We start from the raw sequence: 25833 nt of genomic DNA on the forward strand, positions 1-25833 counted from the left end.
GGGAGTGGCCCCAAAACAAAGAAACTACCACCCTTTCTGGCTCTGCATAGAGAAACTTCCTTTCTTGACTTCTTGGCATATAGGGAAGGCAGGAAGGTACTTGACTGTCCTTGATTGCTAGTGAAAGCATTTTTTTAAGTGATGTACTTATTTCCATGTGTTTGAGTGTTTTGCCTGCATGTATACCATGTACCAGATCCCCTAGAACTAGAAGCCTAGCTATGTCTGAGTCACCATGTGAGTGCTGGGAACACAGCCTGAGTTCTGTGCAAGAACAGCTAGTGCTCTTAAACACTGAGCCACCTTACAGCCCTGGGGTTTACTGGGTTACTTATAGGAGCATGGGTGAAGCCTTTATGGGAACAGAAATGACTCAAAGACAGTGGTAACACCAGAACCCATACAGGTGGAACCTAAAACCCTGGAGCTCAGTGCACAACTTGCAGGCAGCTCCACAGTGAGGAGTGTCTTTTTAAGTAGTTCTGCTGGTCTGGGAGTGTCTCCCATTAGCTCCTAGTGATTTTGTATGCTTGAGGAGAGAGGAACCCAGTGTTAGTGGTCAGCTTCAGGGACTTCCTAAAGCCTTTGAGTTGTTTGCTTCCTGAGCTTAACAGAACTTCCCTGAAGGATGCAGTGTTTCACATCCCTTTAGAACAGTGGTTCTCAACCTTCCTAATGCTGCACTCACTCTTTAAGACAGTTCCTCAGTTGTGGTGACCCTCAACCGTAAAATTATTTTCCTTGTTACTTCATAACTCTAATTTTGCTACTCTTATGAGTCAAAATGTAAATATCCATGTTTCCCTGTGGTCTTAGGAAACTCCTGTAAAAGCGCCATTTGCCCCCAAAGGGCTCGTGACACACAGGTGGAAAACCATTGCTTTACAACAGCTTGTGTTAACAAAATTCCCTGCAAGATTTACCTGGGAGGAAGTCGCCTACACACCAACTTCCTTGTGGAAAATCCTAGTTCACTGTAAATAGTGCTGAAGAGTTTTTCCAGTGCAAGGACATCTTGACCGCTGAGAGCCAGGGAACACCACACACAGGCACAAACCTCACACAAGAGATTTATTGGGAGGAACAGAAGGGTGGCAGCCTCTGAACAGGAAGAGAGACAGCAGTGGGTTGAGCAGAGGGGCACGGCTTTTATAGGGTCCTTGGGGCATGCGCAGTGGGGTAGTAGAAAAATAAAGGAGCATTGCTTGACTGTTAACAATACATCATGGGGGCAAGGATTTCAAAGTCCCAGGTTTAGGGACAGGCCAGGGCAGGGTGGCTTCCCACTGGTCTACATTGTGTCCTCTAATTTTAAAAAGTGGTTGCATTTAGCAAATGGCTTGTGCAGTTTTTGAAAGTCTAACAGTTAGTGCTCATAAGCCTGGTTGATGATGCACAATGCAGTTTATACCAGTTCCAGTATCCAGCCGGGGGTTTCTGGAGGATGTGCCTGGGATGACCCTCTGAGCCAGGAGTTGTGACCACCCCAGGACACAGGAAAAGAGAGGAGCTGGGTGGGACATTATGAGTTATTCCCTTACCTCAGCTATTGCAAATATTTGTTTTTTACTAGTGTGACAAATTATCCCCCAAATTACTAGCTTGAAGCTATGCAAGTTTATTATCCTGTTTCTGTGGGTGAGAGGTTACTAAGGACTAACTCTTACTAGGCTAGAAGGACTGTCACCAGCAGCGTTCTTTCTGTTTACCAGCTCTAGAGGTCGCCCACATTCCTCGGCTTGTGGCCTCCCTCCTCTGCCCACAAAGTTAGTTGTGTTGGGCTAAGTGCTTTTTAATACTGTCACCTCTTGTTCTCTGTGTGAAAGCTAATTAGCTACTGTAGTTCTGTCTGTATTCTTAATCTTCACTTTGCCATTGTCAATGGGACTTCTGGAAAGAAGCTGTAAATCAGCAGAGACCGATCGGCAGATCAGAACTGCAGTGATGTGGGAGGTTTGAACTGCAGGCCCCAGATGCTAATGATCTTGTTTCGGGCTAGCTTTACAACACCCTCCCTGCCCTCCACAACGATTCCTTGCCAGCTTCTGTGTTGGAACTAAGATCCTGTGGCTAATAGATAAAAGACTTTTATAATCCACCATCTTAGCAGACTACTAAATTCCACCAACCCAAAAGCTAAGAATGTCACAGATAACACCTGAGGCCTGTAGGGGAGATTCTCCCATCCTGTTGTACCCAGCAATGCCTTTTAAAATTGAATTAATAAAAAAAAATTGAATTAAATTTTGACTTTCTTTGTCCTATTAGTATAAAGACATCATGAAACTGCTTCTACATTGGAACATGGAATTTGAGGTAACTTAAATCTTTGTTCCCATAGCTTCTCAAGTTTGGCTCTCGAATAAACTATCACTTATTTTCTTTAAGGTGAGAGCAGATTTTGTTTGTTTGTTTGTTTGTTTTTTACATCGACACCATGTAACCCTGACTTAGCCACAGGCAGCAGGGGTAGAGTGCAGAGTTTATCACCCACACAGGTTGCTCTGAGAGGCCTTTAGAGAAGATGATCAGAGCTGGGAGGTAAGATGCCGGGGGGAATCCCACAAAACCTGCTGATCTGCCAGGAGTAGTCAGCTGGTGGAAGGAAGCTGTCTTGGATGGTTTTATGCCAGCTTGACATAGGCTAGAGTCATCCGAGAGGAAGGAGCCTCAGCTCAGCGATGCCCCCATAGGACCGGGCTGTATTTTATTCTAAGTGCCCTGGGGAATCGGGGTTCTTTTAGGTAAGACTGATGCTTTGAAAGATCTTCCTATAGCTGGGTGGTGGCACACATCTTTAACCTCAGCACTCAGGAGGCAGAGGCAGGCAGATCTCAAGGCCAACCTAGGCTACGGAATGAGCTCCAGGTCAGCTAGGGCTAAACAGAGAAACTCTGTCTCAAAAAAAAAAAACAAAAAACAACAACAACAAAAAAAAAAAACCCAGAAGGACAGAAAAACAAAAACCAACCAAGCAAACAAGACTGTTCTGTGGCCAGCCAGATGGTCCAGTGGGAATTGCTTGCTACCAAGGCTGATGGCCTAAGTTTGATCCCTGGGACCCACATAATAGAAGAAAAAAAAATGACCCTGAAAGGTATTGTCTGATCTTCATACACAGAACACATGCACACACACACACACACATACACACATACATAAACACATACACATAACACACATGCAGACATACATACATACATACATATACACACATACACACACACATATGCATTCACACATACATACACACACAAAACACATGTAAACACACATATATATGCATATATATATATATACACAACATATATACACATATATACACGCTGTGGTACACATGTGCGCCCCCCATAAGTAAGTACATAAATAATGTAAAATAACTTGTTATTAAAAGGTCTGCCTGGTACCATATGAGAAAGACTTGTACTTGGGTAAGAATTGCAAGCAGGGGCAGAACACTGGAGAAGCCTTTTCAGATGTGTAACAAGAGATGATAATGAAGATGGAAAAATCCAGCTGTGGGCAGACTTGGGTCCTGTTTATGGATGGAGTTGGGTCTTCTATGAAACTCTCGGCCATAGAAATACACAAACTGCATACAATGCATCCTTTTCCTTTCTTTAAAAAACTATTTACTCATTTACTTGTGACATGTGGGGGGGGGCATGCACAGACGTAGTGACAATGTGGAGATCTGAGGACAACATTTTGGGTGTCCGGTTTTCTCCTCCAGCCAAGGCAAAGTCTCCCTTGAACCTTCAGTGCACAGCATGTGCACTCTAGGCCAGTTGCCTTGCCATCATGGGTTTGTTCCCCCACACTCAGCTACTAACAACAGTTGAAATGGGCTCCTGGATCCAAATCTAGGCCATCAGGCTTGCAAAAAAAGTGTTTCAGCCTCTGGGCCATCACCCCAGCCAGTTGGTTCTTTTTTCTGTGTGATTATCTTTCCTTTTCTTAGAGAAGAGGGAAGATAGTTGTTTTTGTTTGTTTGTTTGTTTTTGTTTCTTTTCCAGAGACAGGACTTCTCTGTGTAGCCTTGGCTGCCTTGGACTCACTTTGTAGGCCAGGCTAGCCTCAGACTCACAAAGATCCATCTGCCTCTGCCTTCCAGGTGCTGGGATTAAAGGTGTGTGCCATCACGCCAGCAAATCCACTTTTATTCTATGAAGCTGGAGGGAAAGGAAGGAGAGCAGCCTCGAGTGACGGAGGGCAGATGGGGACACAGATTGGCTTTTTTTGCAGCAGGGTCAGTGGCCTCTGATGAGACCTCAGGATTGGTTCTCATGATGGAGCTGTGGAGGGAGGCCATAGGAGCCTGACGTCAGAGAGACAGAGACCTGTGTCCTGTTGCACGGGCAGAAAGTAAGAAGTGCAGTTCACAGAGAGGCAAGGAAAGGAACAAAGCAAGATAACAGCAAGTACAGGAAAAGGTGCTTAGCAAGAGCCATTAGAGACATGCAAATTAAGACTAGATGGAGATACAGCTTTTTAATAATTAGGACAAATGGGACAAGAAACAGATAATGGTGCATGCTCATGAGGATTCACAGAATAAAAGTATTGTGCGATCCACAGGAAAACACCACGGAAAACAGGAGGGTGGGTCCTGAAAAGCTGAAACAGAAAGTTACCACATGAGTGAGAAATGCATTTCTGGGTATCTCTTTAACAGGGCAGAAACAGGGACTCATTGGCAACAGATAATTCGTGCATCTGTATTCACAGATGCATCATTTGCAACTTATCTAAGTGGAAACAAACCTGATACTCATTACTGGAGGAATAAACTATATGTGTATATAATTTATTTTATTTTGCCGTACTAGGGCATGGAGAAGATGAGGCAGGAGTATTCTGAGTTCAAGGCTACCCTGGGCTACATAGTGAGACACTGCCTCAGTAACAAACAGCTGGGCAGGGAGAGTGTGATACACATACAAGGCCCAGCAGCTGGTTTCCTTCATTCCTTCCTTGCTGTGTTCTGAATGCCTGGGTGAGGGAGGTGCTTTGAAGTCTGAATGAAGTTCTTGTTTTTCAGACACGGGCAAACATGGGAACCTTCCTAAGACAACCCAGGTGGGTCCTACTCTACCATGAAATAGCATTCAGCCAGAGGCTCAGTGTTTCTCGGATTGTCTGTAAACCAAATGGCATAATTTCTTGTCCACATCATGGTTCTGCAGTGTTCTCAGTCTACACTCTATAGAGGAATGTGAGCCACCATGTGCCTGCTGGGAATTGAACTCAGGACCTTTGGAAGAGCAAGCCGAGCCATCTCTCCAGCCCGGGAAATGTTAATTTAGAATATGGCTGCTCTGGCAAGAAATCACATCCACGAGCCAGGCGTGGTGGCGCACGCCTTTAATCCCAGCACTCGGGAGGCAGAGGCAGGCGGATTGCTGTGAGTTCGAGGCCAGCCTGGTCTACAGAGCGAGTCCAGGACAGCCAAGGCTACACAGAGAAACCCTGTCTCGAAAAACCAAAAAAAAAAAAAAAAAAAAAAAGAAAAGAAAAAAAGAAAAAAAGAAAAAAAGAAAAAGAAATCACATCCAAAGACCTTCTAGGTCTGTGTGATTCAGCTGGAATTAAAAAAAAAAAAATCAATAAACAAACAAACAGCCTTTAACCCAGGAGACAGAGGCAAACAGATCTGAATTCAAGGCCAGCCTGGTATAGAGCAAGTTTCAGGTAAAGAAAACCTTAGGTCCAGGAGCCTTTAATCCCAAACAATGAAGTAAAGTTAGTTTGTAGGAGGAAGCACCAGTGTTTGAAAGTGGTGTCTAATTGAGTGGCAGAACATGTGACAAATCAAAGAATAGGATAAGCCCACCTGTCATGGGAAGAGAGAGGGAAGGGGAACTACTTAAGGTGCAGTACAGAGAGCAGAGGAGGCAGTTTTACCAGGACAGTAATGGAGAGAGAGATTTCAGAGAGAGAACTCAGGTGAAGACTGAGTGAGCCAGAGAATGAGAAGGAGCCAGAAGATGAGAGTAGATATGTTTTATAAATTGCTACAAATATTAACTAACAAACAGTATCACTCCTGGGGAAAATACAGAAGTTCTTGAGGGTGTCTGGCCACATTTTCCTTAACCCACTACACATAACCACGTTTTAAGCGTACTTTGGCTCGTTATTTGATGCATATTTTTGCTTTATTAATATCAAACCAGTGGTCAACCGCACTCTGTTTTTGATGTTTTGAGGCAGGGTTTCTCTGTGTAGCCCTGGCTGTCCTGGAACTCTGTGTGGGCCAGGCTGGCTTCACACACTCAGAGCTGGGCCTGCCCCAGCCTCCCAAGTGCTGGGATTAAAGGCGTGTGCCACCATGTTCAGCAATAGCATTCTGGATTTAAGACTAACAATGCTTATCGCTCACTTCTGTCTTTATTACACCAGAACCAGCCCTTTTGCACTTAGGAACATCGCCAAGGAGTAGGAAGGATTTCACCACTGTGATTGGGGCCATGCGAAAGAGCAAACTTTTCAACAAAGTCATGCCAAGTCTTACCTCCTCCTCAGCATCATCTTGGATGTCAGCTGGGATCACAGGCTTTGAGTAAGTCAGATCTTTTGCTACCCTGTGCATGCCTGGGGAGTGTTGTGTTTGAGTAATACACATATTTTATGCAAATTTGCAGATTGTCTGTGTCTGTAGATAATGCTCACTGACAGTGAGCACAGCACGTTAGAGTCAGCAACAACCAACCTTTGCTCTATTCTATGAGTTTTTCCAGATCTGAGACAAATGTGCAGTGCTTTCCTTATTAGGCTTGATAACCAACCACTGACAGAATGTTATTGCATTTTATATATTTAAAAATTTTTATTAGGAGTGTGCAGTGTGAGTGTGTGTGGGCACGTGCACCACGGCTTATGTGCAGAAGTCAGATGATAACTTGCAGGTGTCAGCTCTCTCCTACGGTTGAAGTCAGTCATCAGGCTTTATGGCAGGCACTCTCTGAGCCAGCTGCCAGCCTGGCATTTTAAGTAGGAACATTCGTCAATCACTCTTCAGTCTTCACAATGATTTAGAGTTTACCCAAATCATGGGCCTTTAAAGTCCACCTGGCAATTAATTTTCCCCCAAACCTCAGGCACCCTTTGAAATAGTAAAACAAGTAGATAGGCTTTAAAAAAAAATTGATTTGTAGGCGCTCTTTATATATTTGGACAAAAGCCTGCTGTTGGGTACATATGCTACAATTAACTTTTTCCCCTTTGTGGCTTGCCTTTTTAATATTAGTTCAGAATGAGAGTCTTAATTTTAATTTATTCATATTTACCAACTAGAGTTTTAAAACAATTTGTCTGACCGAACAGTCAGCCAGTGAAAATAAATTGCTAAATTCAGTCTATGAATTTACATAGGCTCTCTAGCTAAAGTTGCACATTCTTTCTTTGGAATGTTATTTCTGGAATGACACTTTTAAAACAATTTTTAAAAATCCATTTTTTGACAAACCACGGAAATATATCATAACGTTTAATTCTGCCACTTGGTGGTGCCACAGAAAACTAATATCACTCTTAGAAATTCTTATTCTGAAAGTTTGGATGGCAATACTTGTTCGTTAGCAAGCCAAAGCACACAGCTCTTTTAGTTTGTAACTTGTACAGACAGTGGAACAGGCTGAGTTCTTGACTGCACGATTCCTGAATTGCTTACAGATAAAGGGAAACTAGAATAGCACAACTTTCATTTTAATTGTAGCTCTAAATAGTCTGAAAGGCTGACCTAGCATTCCTAGATGTATTTCCTCCATAGTAAATTATATATATATATATATATATATATATATATATATATATATATATATTTATGTATATAATTTTTTTCTTTCAAGACAGGGTTTCTCTGCGTTGTCCTTGGCTGTCCTGGAACTCACTCTGTAAAACAGGCTGGCCTTGATCTCAGGGAGATCTACCTGCCTCTGCCTCCCAAGTGCTGGTATTAAAGGTGTGCACCACCACCACCTGGCTAAAAAATGTAATATTTACTTTAAAAATCCTAAAGAAATAAAGTTGATGTTCCTCTGTCCTGTCAGTTTCATTTCCTTCTTTTTTCACTAGAGGCACCACTAACCAGAGTTTTATATGTGGTCTTCCAGTTCATGTCTATGCATTTTTATTACATTTTCCTGTGTTTAAGAATAATATGAGCTGGACATGGTGGCATACGTCTTTAATCCCAGCACTCTGGAGGCAGAAGCAGGTGGATTGCTGTGAGTTCAAAGCCAGCCTGGTCTGGTCTATAAAGGGAGTCCAGGATGTCCAAAAAAAGGTAGAGAAACCCTGTCTTGAAAAACCAAAAAAAAAGAAAAAAGAAAGAAAAAAGAATATGAAATGTTAATTTATATAGGTTATATGTATACATACATATACACACACACACATAATTTTTAAACCTGATCTTGCTATGTAGCCCAGACTACCCTCAAACTGAAGTCCTTCTGCCTCAGCCTCCCAACTGCTAGGACTGCAGGCATGACTAAGCATGTCTGGCTACTTCTACTTCATATTTTAAAAATGTATTAATATTATGTTGCAATTTATGTTTTTTTTTTGAGATAGTTTCACTGTGTGTCCCTCTGTCACCTTAGTACTGAGATTAAATAAAGGCTTACACAGTTGCACCTAGTGCAATTTACTTACTACATTTGACAAGGGTTTTTTTTGTTTGTTTGCTTTTGTTCTGTTGGTTTTTGAGACAGGGTTTCTCTGTATAATAGCTCTGGCGGTCCTGCACTCACTTTGTAAGCCAGGCTTGTCTCAAACTCAGAGATCTGCCTGCCTCTGCCTACCGAGTGCCAGGTGGGATTAAAAGCGTGGGGGTACCACGCCCGGTTAACCTGGCGTTTTAACACGTTGAACTGCCATATTATAACTAAGCAAACATATACTGTTTTTATTTATTCATACTCTTTTTATCAAGAAACACTTCAATGCTCCACTTGCATTAATCCTCAACAGAACTGTAAACGGTATTTTAAATAAAAGAGGGGAGGGAGTTTTTCGTCATAAGGAATTCCAAGCTATCTAGTTCAGCTGTTTTTCTTTTTAAACCAATAACATCCTTTACATCTCAATGCGTGGCAGAAATTCTCAGGAAATTTCCTAACGGCCTTTTGTCTGCACGGATAAGGGAGGGATCAGGAATGGGCATGTGGCGTGTGAGTCGAGAATGGACGCATCTCAATGCCAGAGGAGGGGTGAAGGACTAGCGGTGTAACTTTGTGGTAGGTTTGACAGTTTACAGTGTAGCGCGAGTCTTGTACATCCAGACGAGACAGGCAGCAGAGCACCAGCTTCCAGGCGCCTCTGGATCTGACGGCAGATGGTTGCTATGGGAACCACGGGGCCGGGAAGACAGAGTTCTTGTTGCCTTCAGAATGCTTCTCCTTCCGGTTCTCCGCTCCTCGCACCCACTGTCTCTCTGTCTGGTGTTCTGTCTATTCCATAGGCCCTCATTCTCTTCCGTCTTGATTCTGGCTCGCCCCGAGCCCGGCCGCCATCTTGACGCCTCGTCCAAGATGGCGGGCCCGGGGCCACAGGCCGAGCCCAGTCACCGCACAGGCGTCGGCGGGGCCGCACATGCGTGAACGCGGGCGCCGGAGGGTGGGGCGGTGATGTCAAGGCGTCGCCCCGCCCCCTCCCGCAGTCGCCCCGCCCCCGGGCCCGCTCCGCCTTCCTCCCGCCCCGAAACCCGGAAGTGGAGGAGGAGGCGCGGCGGCGGAACCGCAGAAGCTGGCTGAGCCCTGCCCAGGAGCAAGTGTGGGGTTGGGGGCGGGGGGCGGGGCTCAGCAGCCCGGGCAGCCCGGCCTGGACGGGGCGGGGGAGGCCATGGCCTCCGCAGAGTTGCAGGGCAAGTACCAGAAGCTGGCTCAGGAGTACTCGAAGGTACCCATCGTGGGTGGGGAGTCAGGGGTCCCTGGCCCTGCGGCCTCGGCTGGCCGTGGCAGCGATTTGGGACGGTGGGGGATGCTGAGGGCTCCTCCTCATCCCTCCACCTCTTGCTTCCACCATTACGAGGCTTCCACCTGCAGCTCCAGGGAGATAGGGCCGGGCGGTGTCTGGGTCCGTGTGCGTCTCTGCAGAAAGGAGCTGGAGTTTGATTCTCCCTTCTCGCTGGACCAGCAGGCTTGGAAGTGGCATGATGACAGAAATCCAGGGCTCAGCCTTTGCTGCTAGCCTGAAGGGAAGGGAGAAATGTGGGACCATCCGTTTGCTCGCTGCTTCCTCAGTTTGCCCAGCCCAGTGATGGGGGGAGATCACCATTCCTCCTTCCCAAGGGGCTGATTTAAGGATAAAGAGACTTATCTGCCTCCGCATCAGTTTGGGAAGGGTAAATAGTATCATCCGTGCAATCTGCTTCTCTGGGACGGGCGCTTTAGAATACAGATGTTGTCTTCACTGATTTTGACAGCTTAGGTGGTGGAGCCTTGTCCTTTTTTCTTGTGTCTTCCTTACCTGGAGTGGGGCAGTGCACTGGGCAGGTTCTCCTTACATGCAGAATTATGCAAAAATAGGGACCTGGCATTCTGTAGTATCAGTCTTTCAAATGGTGGAGCCTTCTTCTTGGACAAGAGTGGTGCAGTTTCTGGGTAAGGTTTTCTGCCTTGAGAATATTCTAATGAAGTTATTAAAGCAGACTGTCACGCCTTTGGAAATGATTCAGTAGTCATATTTAATTTTCAATTATCTTGGCATTCATAGAATCAATGAAAAGATTTAACCCCTCTTAAATTTGGAAAAACCAATGTACGTTCCCCTCTATGATTCCGTTACGCATATATTTGGGAAGGTAAAGTGAAACATTTTAAGAGAAATGAAACTTGCATCTAAACATGCACCTTTAAGTCTTCAGCATCAGATGGAAGCCTGTTAAGATGCTCCGCTTAGCCCACTCACGCTACCATTGGCAACCTCATTTAGCAGTTCCATTTGAAATCCACTCAGGTGTCTTTGCCTCAGTGTCAGAGATTGTGAGCGTCTTTTGAGGAAGACTTCCTTGTTTGAAAGAGCCAGAAGTTTGGAACAATTCCATATGATGAAGGAGGGTGGGTGGAGGATGACAGTGCCCAAATTTGCTGCTACTATTTTTGGTTGAAAATGTTTCATGTATATAAAGTAAGGGGACTGATTTCCAGCTCTGGAGGGAAAACAAGCTTGGAAGGCGGTTCCAAATGGCCAGTGAGTATTTCCAGAAACGCTCAGAGCAGTGGCCGCATTGCTGAAATAATTATATCACCTCCTGAAGTAATAAAAGACGTGGAAAGATTTGAATCTTTTGGGTATATAAGTGTGTTCAACAAACTTGTGTTGTTATGTGCACCCTGCAAATGTGGGCCGGGGTCAGGTGAGTGAGCCAGAGTTCCAGCTGCAGAATCACCTTTAGTAGACTCTTCAAATATGGTATGGGGTTATGATACGATGTGGCCAGCAAGTTCAGTGCAGCACGGAGAGAGGTCACTGGCTAAGGGCGGAAGTAGCTTTCCATGTAAAGAGATTAGCCTGTGTTTGCAGCCATGAAAGCCCATGGCAGAGTGTGCTGAAAGGAGGGTGGACTAGGTAATGAAGGGTGTGGATTTCACATAAGATACCTGCAATGGGAATGTCAAAGAGACCTTTCCACCTGTCCACCCATCCATCTGTCCGTCCATCCATCCATCCATCCATCCATCCATCCACCCACCCATCCATCTGTCCACCCATCCATCCGTCCATCCATCCATCCATCCATCCATCCATCCATCCATCCATCCACTCATCCATCTGTTCACCCATCCATCCATCCACCCATCTGTATCTATTAGTGTGTGTGTGTGTGTGTGTGTGTGTGTGTGTGTGTGTGTGTGTGTAGGGGTGGTGTGGTCAGGAGAGTTGATTTTCTTTTCCACCGTGTAGGTTCCAGGTGTTGAACTTAAAACATCAGGATTGGTGACAAGTGCCATCCTAAATAAAGATCTCTCTTAGTAAGGGAGCAATACTACTTTTTGGAAGGAAGCTGGTAACTATATGGACGGTAGACTGAAAGAGAGAGTTAGGGTTTTTTGTTTTGGTTTTTTTTTTTTCTTGGTTTTTTGAGACAGAGTTTCTCTGTGTAACAGCTCTGCCTATCCCGGAACTCACATTGTACACTAGGCTGGCCTGGAACTCACAGAGATCTACCTGCCTCTGCCTCCCAAGTGGTGTGCGCCACTACCACCTGGCTGAGAGGTTGTTGGACCACACTGGGAAGAAAGTGTGTAGGCTTTAGTAAAGTCAGTGCCTGGAATGGAGAGAAGAGGCCACATTCAGGAGTTTTGGTTTAAAAATACTTTTAGATTACTTCTTTTTTTGAGGGCCTACTTTGTTCAGAGCACTGGGTTCAGGAGATAGGAACAGTGTATAAGCTGGTTGTCCTTGAGTCTTACTTCAGGACTTGTGGGTGAGGGAAGACACAGAGTTGACAAAACTCTGAGGAGGAGGATTGTGATTGCCCCTAACCAAGGAAGGTCACAGGCCAGGCGTGGTGAGACACACCTTTAATCCCAGCACTCGGGAGGCAGAGCCAGCTGGATCTCTGTGAGTTCAAGGCCAGCTGGTCTACAAAGTGAATCCAGGACAGACAAGGCTACACAGAGAAACTGACTCAGGGAGGGAGAGGGAGAGAGAAGCCAAGGAAGGTCAAGTGGGAGCAAAGGGGCATCTTTTAGGGATGCTGGGGATGTTAAAGTTGCATGTTAGCTTGAGCTAATGTTAGGAATAATTTCTGACAGTTATAAAAATAAAAATGGGGGCAAAGACTATTTCCTTTAACTAGTCCCATAAAGATGAGCTTGGAGAGTTAGTCAGGGTATAGATAAGGGAGCACCTGTAGGAATGATGTGCCGGGAAGAGGGGGTGCTGAGGAGCACCTGTAGGAATGATGTGCCGGGAAGAGGGGTGCTGAGGAGCACCTGTAGGAATGATGTGCCGGGAAGAGGGGTGCTGAGGAGCACCTGTAGGAATGATGTGCCGGGAAGAGGGGGTGCTGAGGAGCACCTGTGGGAATGATGTGCCGGGAAGAGGGGGTGCTGAGGAGCACCTGTGGGAATGATGTGGCCGGAAGAGGGGGTGCTGAGGAGCACCTGTGGGAATGATGTGCCGGGAAGAGGGGTGCTGAGGAGCACCTGTAGGAATGATGTGCCGGGAAGAGGGGGTGCTGAGGAGCACCTGTGGGAATGATGTGCCGGGAAGAGGGGGTGCTGAGGAGCACCTGTGGGAATGATGTGCCGGGAAGAGGGGTGCTGAGGAGCACCTGTAGGAATGATGTGCCGGGAAGAGGGGTGCTGAGGAGCACCTGTGGGAATGATGTGGCCAGAAGAGGGGGTGCTGAGGAGCACCTGTGGGAATGATGTGGATGGAAGAGGGGGTGCTGAGGAGCACCTGTGGGAATGATGTGGATGGAAGAGAGGGTGCTGAGGAGCACCTGTAGGAATGATGTGCCGGGAAGAGGGGGTGCTGAGGAGCACCTGTGGGAATGATGTGCCGGGAAGAGGGGGTGCTGAGGAGCACCTGTGGGAATGATGTGCCGGGAAGAGGGGGTGCTGAGGAGCACCTGTGGGAATGATGTGCCGGGAAGAGGGGTGCTGAGGAGCACCTGTGGGAATGATGTGCCGGGAAGAGGGGTGCTGAGGAGCCTGCTGGACGTGCTCATCTCCCTTGTTGGGCCAGGCCATTTCTCTTTCTTTTGTTTGCACTGTTATACGTATTTCTGAACATAGAAACAACAGAAGAGGTGGCTCAAACCTGAGGCAGGGGGATTGTCATGAGTTCCCTATAAAGACCAGCCTTGGCTACATAGAGAATTCCAGGACAGCCTGCGCTACAATGTAAGACCATGTCTCAAACACCACACCACACGTACATATACACACACACTCATACACACATTCACATGCATGCATGCTTGTTCACTTGCACATTCACACACACACACACAGACAACACACACTGGTCAAAGACTTCGTGTACTTTTTATTTCCTGTTAATCTAGTGCGAAGCATTTTCTAGATTAGATCTCTGTCCTTGGCAGCTTTATGCCATGGAAAGGAATACTGTTTTGTTCCCTTCCCTGGTGCACAGATTGTGGGCTGATAACTGAAATCAACTTTCCTTGATCTTCCGTTTTATCTAGGATTATTTTTTTATTTTTTCGGTGAAAATGGAGAATAAGACCACATAATTTGGGCAATTTGAGGTCACTGGAGACTCTTAAGATTTCAGTTTCAGTAGTTTGGGGGAATGAAAACATCTGTCAGCCGTGTGTACGTTTGTGTGTGTGTATGTGTGTGTGTATTTGTGTGTTGCACACCTTTAATCCCAGCATTAAGGAGGCAAAGGCAGGTGCAGTGTGTGTGTGTGTGTGTGTGTGTGTGTGTGTGTGTGTGTGTGTTGCACACCTTTAATCCCAGCATTAAGGAGGCAAAGGCAGGTACAGTTTGAGGCCAGCCTGGTCTATAAAGCGAGTCTAGGACAGTGAAGGCTACACAGAGAAAACCTGTCTCAAAAAACCAAAACAAACAAACAAACAAACAAAATCAGGGGATGGGTAGAGGAAGCATCAAGGTTCTGCATCCCTCTGAGGGCACACCTTTAGTGATCTGGGAACCTCTTGAAAGACCCCACTTCTTAATGTCCATAGCATCCCCCAGCCCCTCAAAAACAAACAACAACAAAAACCAAACCAGGCCTACTCTAGACATCAGTTTTCTGTGTGGACCTTTAGGGGACACTTAATACCCAAACCTGAGCACATGATAAACTTTGAGGATCATCTCTCAAAGAATGTTATCAGTAAAGTAGCCTTTGTTCAGATAAAGATAATCTTTTCTGGGCTCTCCATGTGGTCTTGAGAACCAACAGGGAAGCCAAACATTCTTTATTTTTCTAGCAGGTCTCTTTGCAGTTGAAGGGCTGTTTGTGAAGATGGATGGCCTCAGGGAACGGTCCAGACCTCTATCCTAGTATAGAGCTACTTGGAAAGGGCCAGTTTGGGTCCAGTTTGCCCTGAAGATGGTGGGGCTTGGTGGAGCCTGATGAGTCACCTGCTCTAAGAGAAACAGGCTTGGTCTGGATTACATGAAAGTTGAATACCAGTTTTCATTAATCTTTTTTTTTTTTTTTTTTTTGGTTTTTTGAGACAGGGTTTCTCTGTGTAGCCTTGGCTGTCCTGGACTCGCTTTGTAGACCAGGCTGGCCTCGAACTCACAGCGATCCGCCTGCCTCTGCCTCCCGAGTGCTGGGATTAAAGGCGTGCGCCACCACGCCCGGCTTAGTTTTCATTAATCTTGATGTGTAGGTTTTTTTTTTTTTAATTTGTTTTGTTTTGGTTTTTCGAGACAGGGTTTCTCTGTGTAGTCTTGGCCGTCCTGGACTCACTTTGTAGACCAGGCTGGCCTCGAACTCACAGCGATCCGCCTACCTCTGCCTCCCGAGTGCTGGGATTAAAGGCGTGCGCCACCACGCCCGGCTGATGTGTAGGTTTTAATGGCCAAAGTGGGACAGCTGTGGACTCAGTGCTGTGGGCAGAACTCTGTGTGGAAAGAGCAGTGTTCTTTTCCTTTGCTGTCCAGTAGGGCAGCCACGTGTGGGAATTAATTTACATTTATTTATTTATTTATTTATTTATTATTTTGTGTGCATATGTGCGAGTGTGTGAGTGTGTGTGTGTGTGTGTGCATACACTCACATGAGCCGCAGCATATGTATGGAGGTCAGAGGATAGCTTGCGAGTTTTGCTTCTCTCCCTCTACAATATGGGTTTCTGAGATAGAGTTTGGGTTGTCAGTTTTTGTGGCGAGTGGCCTTACTAACTGAGCCATCGCATTAGTCCTGTGTGTGGAAGCTTCTCGTGGTTCAGGGTTACCCTGTTGGACAGTGCTGGTTGAGACCCTGGCTTAGCACCTCACGTGTAAGTCAGCAGCCAATCAGGTTCTGGTCTAGTAGGTCTAGGGCGAGGCCTGAAATTTGCTCCCAAGCTGCTGTCATAGCTGTCCAAAGACCAAATGTTCTAGAACAGTGGTTCTCAAACTTTCTAGTGCTGTGATCCTTTAATATAGTTCCTCATGTTGTGGAACAAAATAAAAGTATGTTGTTGCCACTTCATAACTGTAATTTTGTTACTGTTATGACTGGTAATGTAACTATCTAATATGTAGGATCATGTGATCCTGGAACCACTGTTCTAGAATGATAGAGTCTGGAAGACTGGTCCCCTCTGCCTGAGCTGACTCTCCTAGTTGCTGAGGGGCAGCTAACCTGCAAGCCTTGTGAGCAGGAGTTTTGTCTCGGCCAGTTTTCTTTCATGAACACAGGGCCTGAAGAAAGCAGTCCACTGAAGCCATGCCTGAGAGGAGGCTTTTCCTTTATCAGGGGCAAGATAGCCCCTGCTGAGCAGTGATCCACAGGCTGCAGCCTGCCCCTTCCCCATTTCTTGTGGTAGGGACAGTTAGTCTGAGAGAAAGAGCAGGCTAGAGAGTTGCACAACTGCACGGAGTTTTAGGGCTCATCCAGGCCAGAGACTGTAGCTGGAAACTGCAGATAGCTTTAGCATTCAGAAACTGTGAGTTGGGGCCGTGGTGAGGTTTAGGGGTGTCTCTTAGGCACATTGTTTTGTGATAAAGGAATGCTGTATTAATAAAGCTGGTTTTATAGGGTTATAAACCAGTTGTAAATGTCAGAATGTCTACTGCATGAGAGTAGCCACCTAAGAATGGCTCCAACATGGGTGGTGGGGGCTGGGGGTTGGGAGAGGGGCGTGAGGGGGTGAGGGGTGGTTGGGGTTTAGACAGGGAAAGGCGGTGCATGACTCATTCCTCCTTCCCTCTCAGCATTGCGGTTGTGAAGTCACACACCCCTCATCTAGAGCCTGTGATCCTGATAGAGATTGTTAGAGTGACTGAGGAGACCATGGCTGGTTTTCTGCTACTCTCTGTGTTCCTAGAGAAACATCAGTGTCATAGGCCTGATGGAGGGCTGGGGCTGGTTGGGAGCGCTGGGCTCTAGGCTCTTGAGGGCTCTTAATGGCCAACAGCACAGGGAGAAGTGTCTTGGAAAGATTGCACATGGTATTTTATTTGAGTAATTAGTTAATCATTATTGAATTCCTTTTGTTTTTGTTTTTGTTTTGTTTTGTTTTCGAGACAGGGTTTCTTAGTGTAGCCTTGACTATCCTGTACTCGCTTTGTAGACCAGGGTGGCCTCGAACTCACAGCGATCCTTCTGCCTCTGCCTTCCAAGGGCTAGGATTAAAGGCGTGTGCTACCACCGCCTGCCTGAGTTCTTTTTCTATGACTTGGTCTTTTGTTGTGAGCAGGAATCATACTGAAATGCATACTGTGTTTCTCTCATGAAGAAGTTTAAGTTGGTATGGTGGATATGCAGACAGAAATACACATAAATTAGTAACTGTAACTTTCCAACTTCAGAAAAGTAAAATTAAGACAAAACACAAAGAAAGCCCATCTTGTTACTAGTAAGTGCCGAGGACTGAGGAGCAAGTGCACTGTGGGCCACAGGTGGTTAGGGGAAGGTTATGGCAGGGGTGGGAGGGGAAGTGAAAAGTGTTCCCTCAGAACCAATAGGCTTGCTCGGCAACAGCGCAACAGCGAAGGAGAGCTCTCAGCGTTTTGCTGAATCTAATCAGGAGTGGGGTGGGTAGTGAGGAGAGGGTTAGAGGACCGAGCGGGGTGGGTAGTGAGGAGAGGGTTAGAGGACCGAGCTGGGTGGGTAGTGAGGAGAGGGTTAGAGGACCGAGCGGGGTGGGTAGTGAGGAGAGGGTTAGAGGACCGAGCGGGGTGGGTAGTGAGGAGAGGGTTAGAGGACTGAGCGGGGTGGGTAGTGAGGAGAGGGTTAGAGGACCGAGCAGGGAGTTTGAGAGATCCTGGTCCTCCACCTGATGGCACAGAAGAGCTGCTGCTGCTCGGAACAGGCTGTGCTGTCTTCAGGGTCATGTCTGTGTAATGGAGACATCAGGGCGGCCGCTTCTCAAGTATATCAATATAAGTCAGTCTCCATACCTGTCTCCTAGACGAGTTGGTATCTGGATGTAACTCAGCTCTACAACAGCAGGTGCGGTTCACCTCCTTTCTGTGGTCAGTGCCGGAGAGGAGGAAGCTGGATTGTGGAGGGCTAGACTGAGGGTAGGAATCAGGGACCTGGCTCATCGTGCAGCACCCGGAGACAGTGGTGCAGCCAGGCAGGAGAGCGCCCAGTGCTACCAAGTGGAGCCACAAAATGTAGTGCTGCCATGCGTCTTCACTAGCCTCTGGGATACAGATTTCTTTCTTTTCTTTTCTTTCTTTCTTTTCTTTTTTTTTTTTTGAGACAGGGTTTCTCTATGTTATCTTGGCTGTTCTGGACTTGCTTTGTAGACCAGGCTAGCCTCGAACTCACAGTGATCCACCTGCCTCTGCCTCTCGAGTGCTGGGATTAAAGGCATGTGCCACCACACCCGGTGAGATACAGATTTCTAATGGTATTTTGTCGACTAGTTTCACAGAAGCCATGTTTTGAGTAGAGAGTTTCCCAAAGGAAAACCAGATTTTTGTTTTGTTTTGTTTTAGTCAGTTAGGTTGGAGGCCACACAGTTACTTGGAAGTTTCCCCTTTAGCAAATTGGACTATTCAACCTGTTCTAAATTGTCTCCACTATACCTTAGAAATGAATGCTAAGATTTTATTATAGGGGCTGGAGAGATGGCTTAGAGGCTAAGAGCTCTTGCTGCACTTGCAGGTAGAGGCTGGAAGATCAGGAGTTGAAGGCTAGCTTCAGTTAAAAGCGAGCTCCAGGCCAGCCTGGGCTACATGATGCTCTATTTCTATCTCCCAGCTGTACGACTTGTCAGTTTCCACTCTGCTTGCTGGGCAGCGTTGTCCTCAAGAGTGCTTATTGCTCAGAAGCTAGAAGCTACATAATGAAAGTCAGTATTAAAACAGCGTTTCTCTCCTTGGACTTCTAGAGCAGAGTCAGCAGAGTTTTTCTGTAAGGAGCTATATAGTAAATAATTTAGTTTTGAGATGCTCTAACTGCTGTTGCAATTGCCCATCTCTCTTACTTCATGTTACACAAATGAAGGAGTATGACCGCCTTCCAGTAAAACCTCAAAGTAGGGAGCAGGCATTTGGATCTTAGACTTTTGTTTGCCAAGCCCTTAAAAAAAATCAGATTTTAAAAATTATTTTTATTTCAGAAAATTTTGTGTATTTGTCTATGTGGGTGAATACCATTGTGCGTGGGTACCTTTGGAGGCCAGAGGGCATGGATCCTCTGGGAATTGCAATTATGGGTGGCTGTGACTCACCTGACATGGGTACTGGGGACCAAACTCTGGAAAAGCAGCAAGAGCTCTTACCTGCTGCGTTATCTCTCCAGCCTCTTAAACATTTTATGCCTACACTGAAAAAAAAAAAAAGCAACAAAATACAGTATTGCTAATTATCATAAGTATTTTCTTTCCTTTTAGATTACTTATATATATACACACACATGCATATATATCTATATGCCTGTGTATGTGAGTATATGCACACATATGTGAGCAGGTTCTAGTACGGAGGCCAGAAGAGGACATAATAGTCCTTCAGCCTTCTCCACTCATCCCTTTGAGTTACTGTTTCCTCCTGAACCTAAGGTTTGCGTTTCCTCAGCTGAATGGGAACCAGCCATCTCCCTCTTCTGCCTTCCCTCAGAATTGGGGTCACAGGTGTGCATGGGATAGCTGGCTTGTTATGTGCATGTTGGCATCTGAACTCTGGTCCTCATGACTTCACAGCATCTTTCCAGTCCTAGAATTTTGTTTTTGAGACGGGTCTCACCCTGTAGCTCACTTAGGCTAGCCTGGAACTCACTATTATACCACAGGCTGGCCTCCAATTCAAGGAAAGTTTCCTGCCCCAGCCTCCTGGTGTTGGGATTCCCAGTGTGAGCCACCACCCGTGACAAGTTGTTAAATTCTTTGCAAAGAACAGCTATAGCATTTACTTCTCCTCTCTCCTATCCTTTATAATCTCAGTTCTCAAAACACAAATATTTGCATTGCAATTCTTATCAGTAGCAAAATTACACTATTGGCATAGCAGTGAAATTACTTTTATGGCTGGAGTTACCACAACTTGCAGAATTGTCTTAAAGGATCACAGCATTAGGAAGGTTGCGAACCACTGGCTTAGAGCAGTGCTGTATGGGCACACTAATAAACGCGCCTTGAAGAGCGATCCCTTTACATCCAGTGATAAGATCTCGGCTGCCGTCTGTGGAACACTGTGCCAGGTGGAGCTTTGATGTGGGTTTCTTACCTGGCTCTCAGTGTCCTCACAAAGGGGACTAGCAGATAGACTTGCTCATGTTGCAGACCGTGTGACTGGAGCTCAGAAGTCTTAAGTGGAGACCCTTTTAGTGCCTAGTAAGTGGTGGGACATGGACTTAGAGATGTTTCCTGTTTAGCTGTGAGCTGTGATTCTTCACTTCCTAACGGAAGTGCTTGTCCCTTCATTCTAATCTTAAACTTCCTGTTTTGTTTTAAATATCCCAGGAAGGTTTAACATTTAATATTCCCATTTTCTTGGCATAGAAAAGAGTCACTTTTTACCTCCTTTCTCAGGAGGCAGGCGTGAGCTGTGTAGAGTTATAATTTTGATTAATTAATTCATTACATTTGTGACAAAGTCTTCCTGTAGACGAGTCCAGCCATAAACTTGCCGCGTGGCCCAAGTTGCCCTTGATCCTGTGATCCTCTGTCCCGAGCCACTCAGGTTCTAGGATCTGTGAGCCAGCACACCTAGTGAAATAGATTTTTCAAAGCTCATAGATAAAATTATCCTCTTTTAGTTCCTCAGAGGAGAACATGGTCAGTCAGTGTCTGTGTTGGCCTATCAGGCCCTCGCCTCAGCCACATTTGTCATATGCTTCCATGTCCCTGCACTGTGCTCCTTTTTTCCTGAGAATACTTTCTTCTTACTTTTAGAACCAGTCAGTGGTGGTTACACAGCTAGAGACATAAGCAAAACTTTACCAAGTGTTTACAGGGCCAGTAAGATGGCCCAGCAAATATTATGGGCTGGGGAGCTGTGTGACCAGAGGAGCCAGCGTGGAACAAGAGTGAGGTTGAGGTCTATCCACACTCTGAGAATCTTGTCTTGAGACCAGCAGGAATAGGATTGTTCCTTCCCTGCCCTGGGTCTGCGTGTCCTGGTGTACCTTGGCCACCCCTGAGGTGGTCAGGTAGCCTGGTGACCAGGTTACAGGTTAAACTTCCTCTGTCCTTTTAAGGTCATGTCCAGCAAGCATCTGGAATTCCTCTTCATGCAAATAAGGTGTTCCAGGCACCTTGGCCCAGGTCGATGATGAGTACTCCTCTGAAAGCCTCTACCCACTCCACAAAGGTTCAAGTAGCCTTTGTTCCCACAATTAAATGAGCTGCCTCACTGAAGCTGTCTCCCAAGAGGGTTGTTTCTCATGCACTTACCACCAGAGGACATCCTGCATGGTCCCCTGGCTAAGCCCCCCCTCCCTCCAGTTTAGCTCAGTGCTCAACGAGCCTGGGTACCCTGAGTAGGGAAGCAGAAATGGGGTGGCAAGTAGTGACAAGTGGGCTTGCTGACAAGTCCAAGGACCTGGGTTCTCTCCCTGGGAACTGCATGGTAGTAAGACCCCTGCCAGTTGTCTCTGACGCGCGTGCGCGCGCGCGCGCGCACACACACACACACACACACACACACACACACACACACACACTCAAATTCTACCTAATTTCCCAAGGAGAAGGTCCATCTTACCAGCCTACTTTTCTCTCAAAATCTCTGTGAAATAGTAGCTGGTGTTGTCTGGTTGGCATTATAACAACGGAGTCCGAACTGCCAGGCTCCTAATGTCAGTGTGTCCATCTTGCTGTTCTGTGCCTCCATATCCTCTTCTCTAAGGTGGAGGCGAGGAGACAGCCTCCTTAGAATTGCGAGCACTGGCTGATGTCACACACAGAAGGCACTTGGGACTCAACAATACAAGTGGTGTGTGTGTGTGTGTGTGTGTGTGTGTGTGTGTGTGTGTGCATGTGCCAGAGAGCAAGCTCAGTGTTACTCCTGTGCTGTAGAGACAGGTTCTCTCACTGGTCTGGACTTAGCAGCAGACTAGGCTGGCTGTCAGCAAGTCCCAGAGATGCACCTGTCTTCAGTTCCCCAGTTTACCACGCCTGCCTTTTAAAAAAACAAAACCAAGCAAACCCCCATGAGTTCTTGGAATTGAATTCATGTTCTTGTGTGTGCAAGGTAAGCACTTTACTGACTTAGTGAGTGTGTGTAGAGGGGTGTGGAGCAACTTTGAACATTGAATGTGCTTCAGCTGATGACTGGTAACAGTCCCGTTCCTGGGGGGGACTCCTCTGATGATGGAGTCGTGTAATACCAGGCACCAGGTTCACTGAGTCTCTTGATGCCCTGTACTCTGTTCACTGCTTATTCTGTTGCGTCTAATGAAACAGTGTTCCAGAATTTCAAGAAAACAGTATTTTCTCTCTTTATTTTGTGATTTTATTTTATTTTTCTTATAAGTGTTTGCCTGCATGTATGTATCTGTGGCATGCAGACTCATGTACAGATACCATGGGCACCAGAGGAGGATGTTGGGTGCCCTGGGACTGGGACATGGAACATGGATGCTGGAACTTGAACTCAGGACCTCTAGAAGAGCAGCCAGTGCTCTTACCCGCTGAGCCATCTCTCCAGCCCGATATTTTCTCTTTTATTGTATCATTTTAAATTCAAGACCATGGCTTATAAGGAATATACATCCAGATAAAGAATGATATACTCAAAGCAAGGAGACTTGGGTTTTTATTTTACTTATTTATCTTTGTAATGAACCTCTAGACTCACACTAGGCAAGCACTCTACCACTGGGCACAGCCCAGGGGACACAGATTTGCTAGTGAGTAGGTTTATGTCATTGGAGAACTTACCTTCTGTGTTCCGTTTGGCCAGTAATTAGTTCAGTTTCCCTCCACAAGCACACTTGAGTGTGCTCTTGCACACGCATATGCATGCACACACACGTAGCACACACAACACACACTATACATATGCACGTGCACACACAAGCACATGCAGTGCATGCACACACACACACACACACACACACACACACACACACACACGAGGAGAGTTAGCTGTTCACTGTAGTGTTTTATTATGAAGCCACTGTGCTTTCCTTGATGTGAGTGCTTTACATTAAAAGTAATCAGTGCTTCCTGTTTTCAGCTCCGAGCTCAGAATCAGGTCCTGAAGAAAGGTGTTGTGGACGAGCAGGCCAGCTCTGCTGCACTAAAGGTAAGAAGGGGAACCTGGCGTTGCAGAGGTCGCTCCGTGTTGGGGAAAGCTCATGGTTTGAGGGGTAAAGTCCCAAGTCTTTGCCACTGATTTACTAGGCATAGCAAAGGTAGCACCGTCCCTGTGTCTAGCTTTCCTTCTTGCTTACGTATGTATGTTAGGTGTTTCTTCAGCTATTTCTGCAGTTCTAAAGGTTGTACACATATACTGACCTTATCTAGTGTATTTCCTCTGTAGCTCAAGCCTTTGTGGACTTAAATCCATGCAGATGAGCGCAGTGTTGTGTCTGGCGTCTCTAGGTGGCCCTCGGAGAAGCCTGGTCATGTTTGTGTTTGCCTCCCCAGTGCTCAGCCCACGGGCCCTAATAAATGAGTTTGGATTGGGAATCCTGTGGTTCACTCACTCTTGCCTTTAGTTTGCTACTTAGTAGCAGTGGTAACTGTTGACACGCACACTGCTTGAGTGACAGGTTTACCACCAGCACCTTGGTTAGCTGAACACAATAGGCTGAGGGGGGATTCACCTCTGTTCATTCTGTTTGGCGTGTAATAAATGCTGGCTGATGATATTTTTGAATGGACAGATTAGTTTTAGGATATGGATTACTTTCCTGCAACCTTTGAAGAAATGATCACTGCATCTCCTGATGCTTAAAACCTAGTACCGAGAAACCTCTCCGAGTACCTGCTCTGTGTGGCAGCTGCTCGTGCTGTGCTTATGGGTGGCTGTGGTGGTAGCAGTGTGTGGCGGCTGTGGCAGTGGTGCCGAGATCTTTAGTTCTGTCTGTGAGCTTCACCACATGCCAGGCATTGTACGGAGCACATGACTACTCACATTATCTCATCGGCTCCAATGGACAGTGTTATCATCCCTGGTGCAGAAGCCAGGCTCTTCCAAAGCTCCTGACTGGTTAGCACATCTGGAGCATCTGGAGCTGGCAGTCACTAATCCCGGCAGTGTAGAGAAAAACTTCTCGTTTTGTTCCTTTTGCCGTCACTGTAATTACAGTACTAGTGAAGGTCTGCCAGTTGGGAAATGCAGCTGTTAGGGTGTGAGTTGCTGGGGTGGGGGGTAAATGTCACTGATTGGACTTTCCTTCATTTGAGGTTTTATGATAATTTACTTGAACTGGACCTATGTGTACCTTTGACCTTCAAGTGAAAATTAGGGCTTCCTGGATAAACAGTGGGAAAGAAAAAGTATTTTTCTACTCTCCAGGGCACGTGGTTGGGCTTGCTGGCTGCCTTTGTCATGCAGAGCTGTCAGCAAGCACACACTGGGCCATTGCCTTCCTTCTCCAGTGCAGTCCCAGTGTCTGTTACAGCATCTGCACTGCTGCATTGTTGGAGCGAAATTAATCCAGAGTCATTATTTAAGAAGACAAAAGAGTGGCTGCTTAATACCAGCGAACACAAAGTTATAAGTAAAATATAGTTAAAATAGTGTACTTTTAAAATAAGACGAAACTAAATGTGTCTCTCTAACTTCTTTCTTACCCCTTTATTGTTGAGATTTTTAGGATATTTAGATTTTTGTGCCTGTTTTCACAAGCTTGAAAGTGAACTGATGAGGACCAGAATCTGAACGTACTCTTGTGCTGTGTTAATATTGGCTTTAAAATCTAACAGGTCAAAGACTTAGGTGAAAGTAAGTGTGTTGAGAAGACTTAGGGCTGGGAATGTAGCTCAGTGGTAAGCGCTGGTGAGCCGTAGGCGTCTGAAAGCCAGGTTAGGTTCTGTCCCTCGCACGCACGCACGCACGCACGCACGCACGCACGCACAGTGTGAAGAAAGGGGATAAGAATGGGGTAGGATTTCATTTAAATTCAGAAGGAACTCACAGAGAGAGGAGCAGAAGTAGATTTCCTGCCCTCCGTGATCACTGAGGGCTATTGTTACTGAGTCTGGTTCCCTTAAAACATCTACATTTATAGGCAGTCCATGGCCAGTCTGCTCACTGCCACAGACAGCGACACAGAGTTGCAGACGTTTTGCTTTAAGTTGCTGACAGTCTGCTGTATCTGTGTATGTTTTTTCTTATTTTATTTGTAAATATACTAGTTTGGCTGGAAAAAAAGTTTTTTGGTGCAAAATAGCTAACAACCTAACAAAAGTGATGAGCATATAACTTACACCCCCTGAAGCAAGGTGGGGTTTGATTTTATGTTGCTGGAACAAAGACTTAAAAAAAAAAAAAAGCCAAACTCTGTGTGAGGAACTGTTTTGCTTTGATGTAGGAACAACTGAAAATGAAGGATCAGTCGTTGAGGAAACTACAACAGGAAATGGACAGTTTGACATTTCGAAATCTGCAGCTTGCCAAGAGGGTGGAACTCCTTCAAGATGAGCTAGCTCTCAGTGAACCTCGAGGCAAGAAAAATAAGGTGAGTTCAGCAAAGGCTACTGTGTGGCCTTGGAGAGGCACAGACTGGCTGGTCAGAGAGCCCCTCCAGGACGTATCTGCTAACTCAGTCCAGAAGACAGAT

General features: G+C 46.0%; 1 protein-coding gene across 1 annotated transcript in view; it reads left to right on the plus strand.

Moving 5' to 3' along the window:
* The first annotated feature begins 9700 nt into the window (after nucleotides 1-9700).
* Nucleotides 9701-25833, plus strand: part of PPP1R21 (protein phosphatase 1 regulatory subunit 21) — a 69751-nt gene continuing 53618 nt past the window's right edge. The window contains exons 1-3 of the mRNA XM_084791917.1: nucleotides 9701-9903; nucleotides 23280-23348; nucleotides 25585-25731. Of these exons, the coding sequence (XP_084648043.1) occupies nucleotides 9847-9903; nucleotides 23280-23348; nucleotides 25585-25731 (273 nt within the window). The 5' untranslated portion in view covers nucleotides 9701-9846. The remainder of the gene's footprint in view (nucleotides 9904-23279; nucleotides 23349-25584; nucleotides 25732-25833) is intronic.

This window comes from Acomys minous, assembly GCF_964271855.1.
Source record: "Acomys minous genome assembly, chromosome: 8".
Taxonomy (NCBI): domain Eukaryota; kingdom Metazoa; phylum Chordata; class Mammalia; order Rodentia; family Muridae; genus Acomys; species Acomys minous.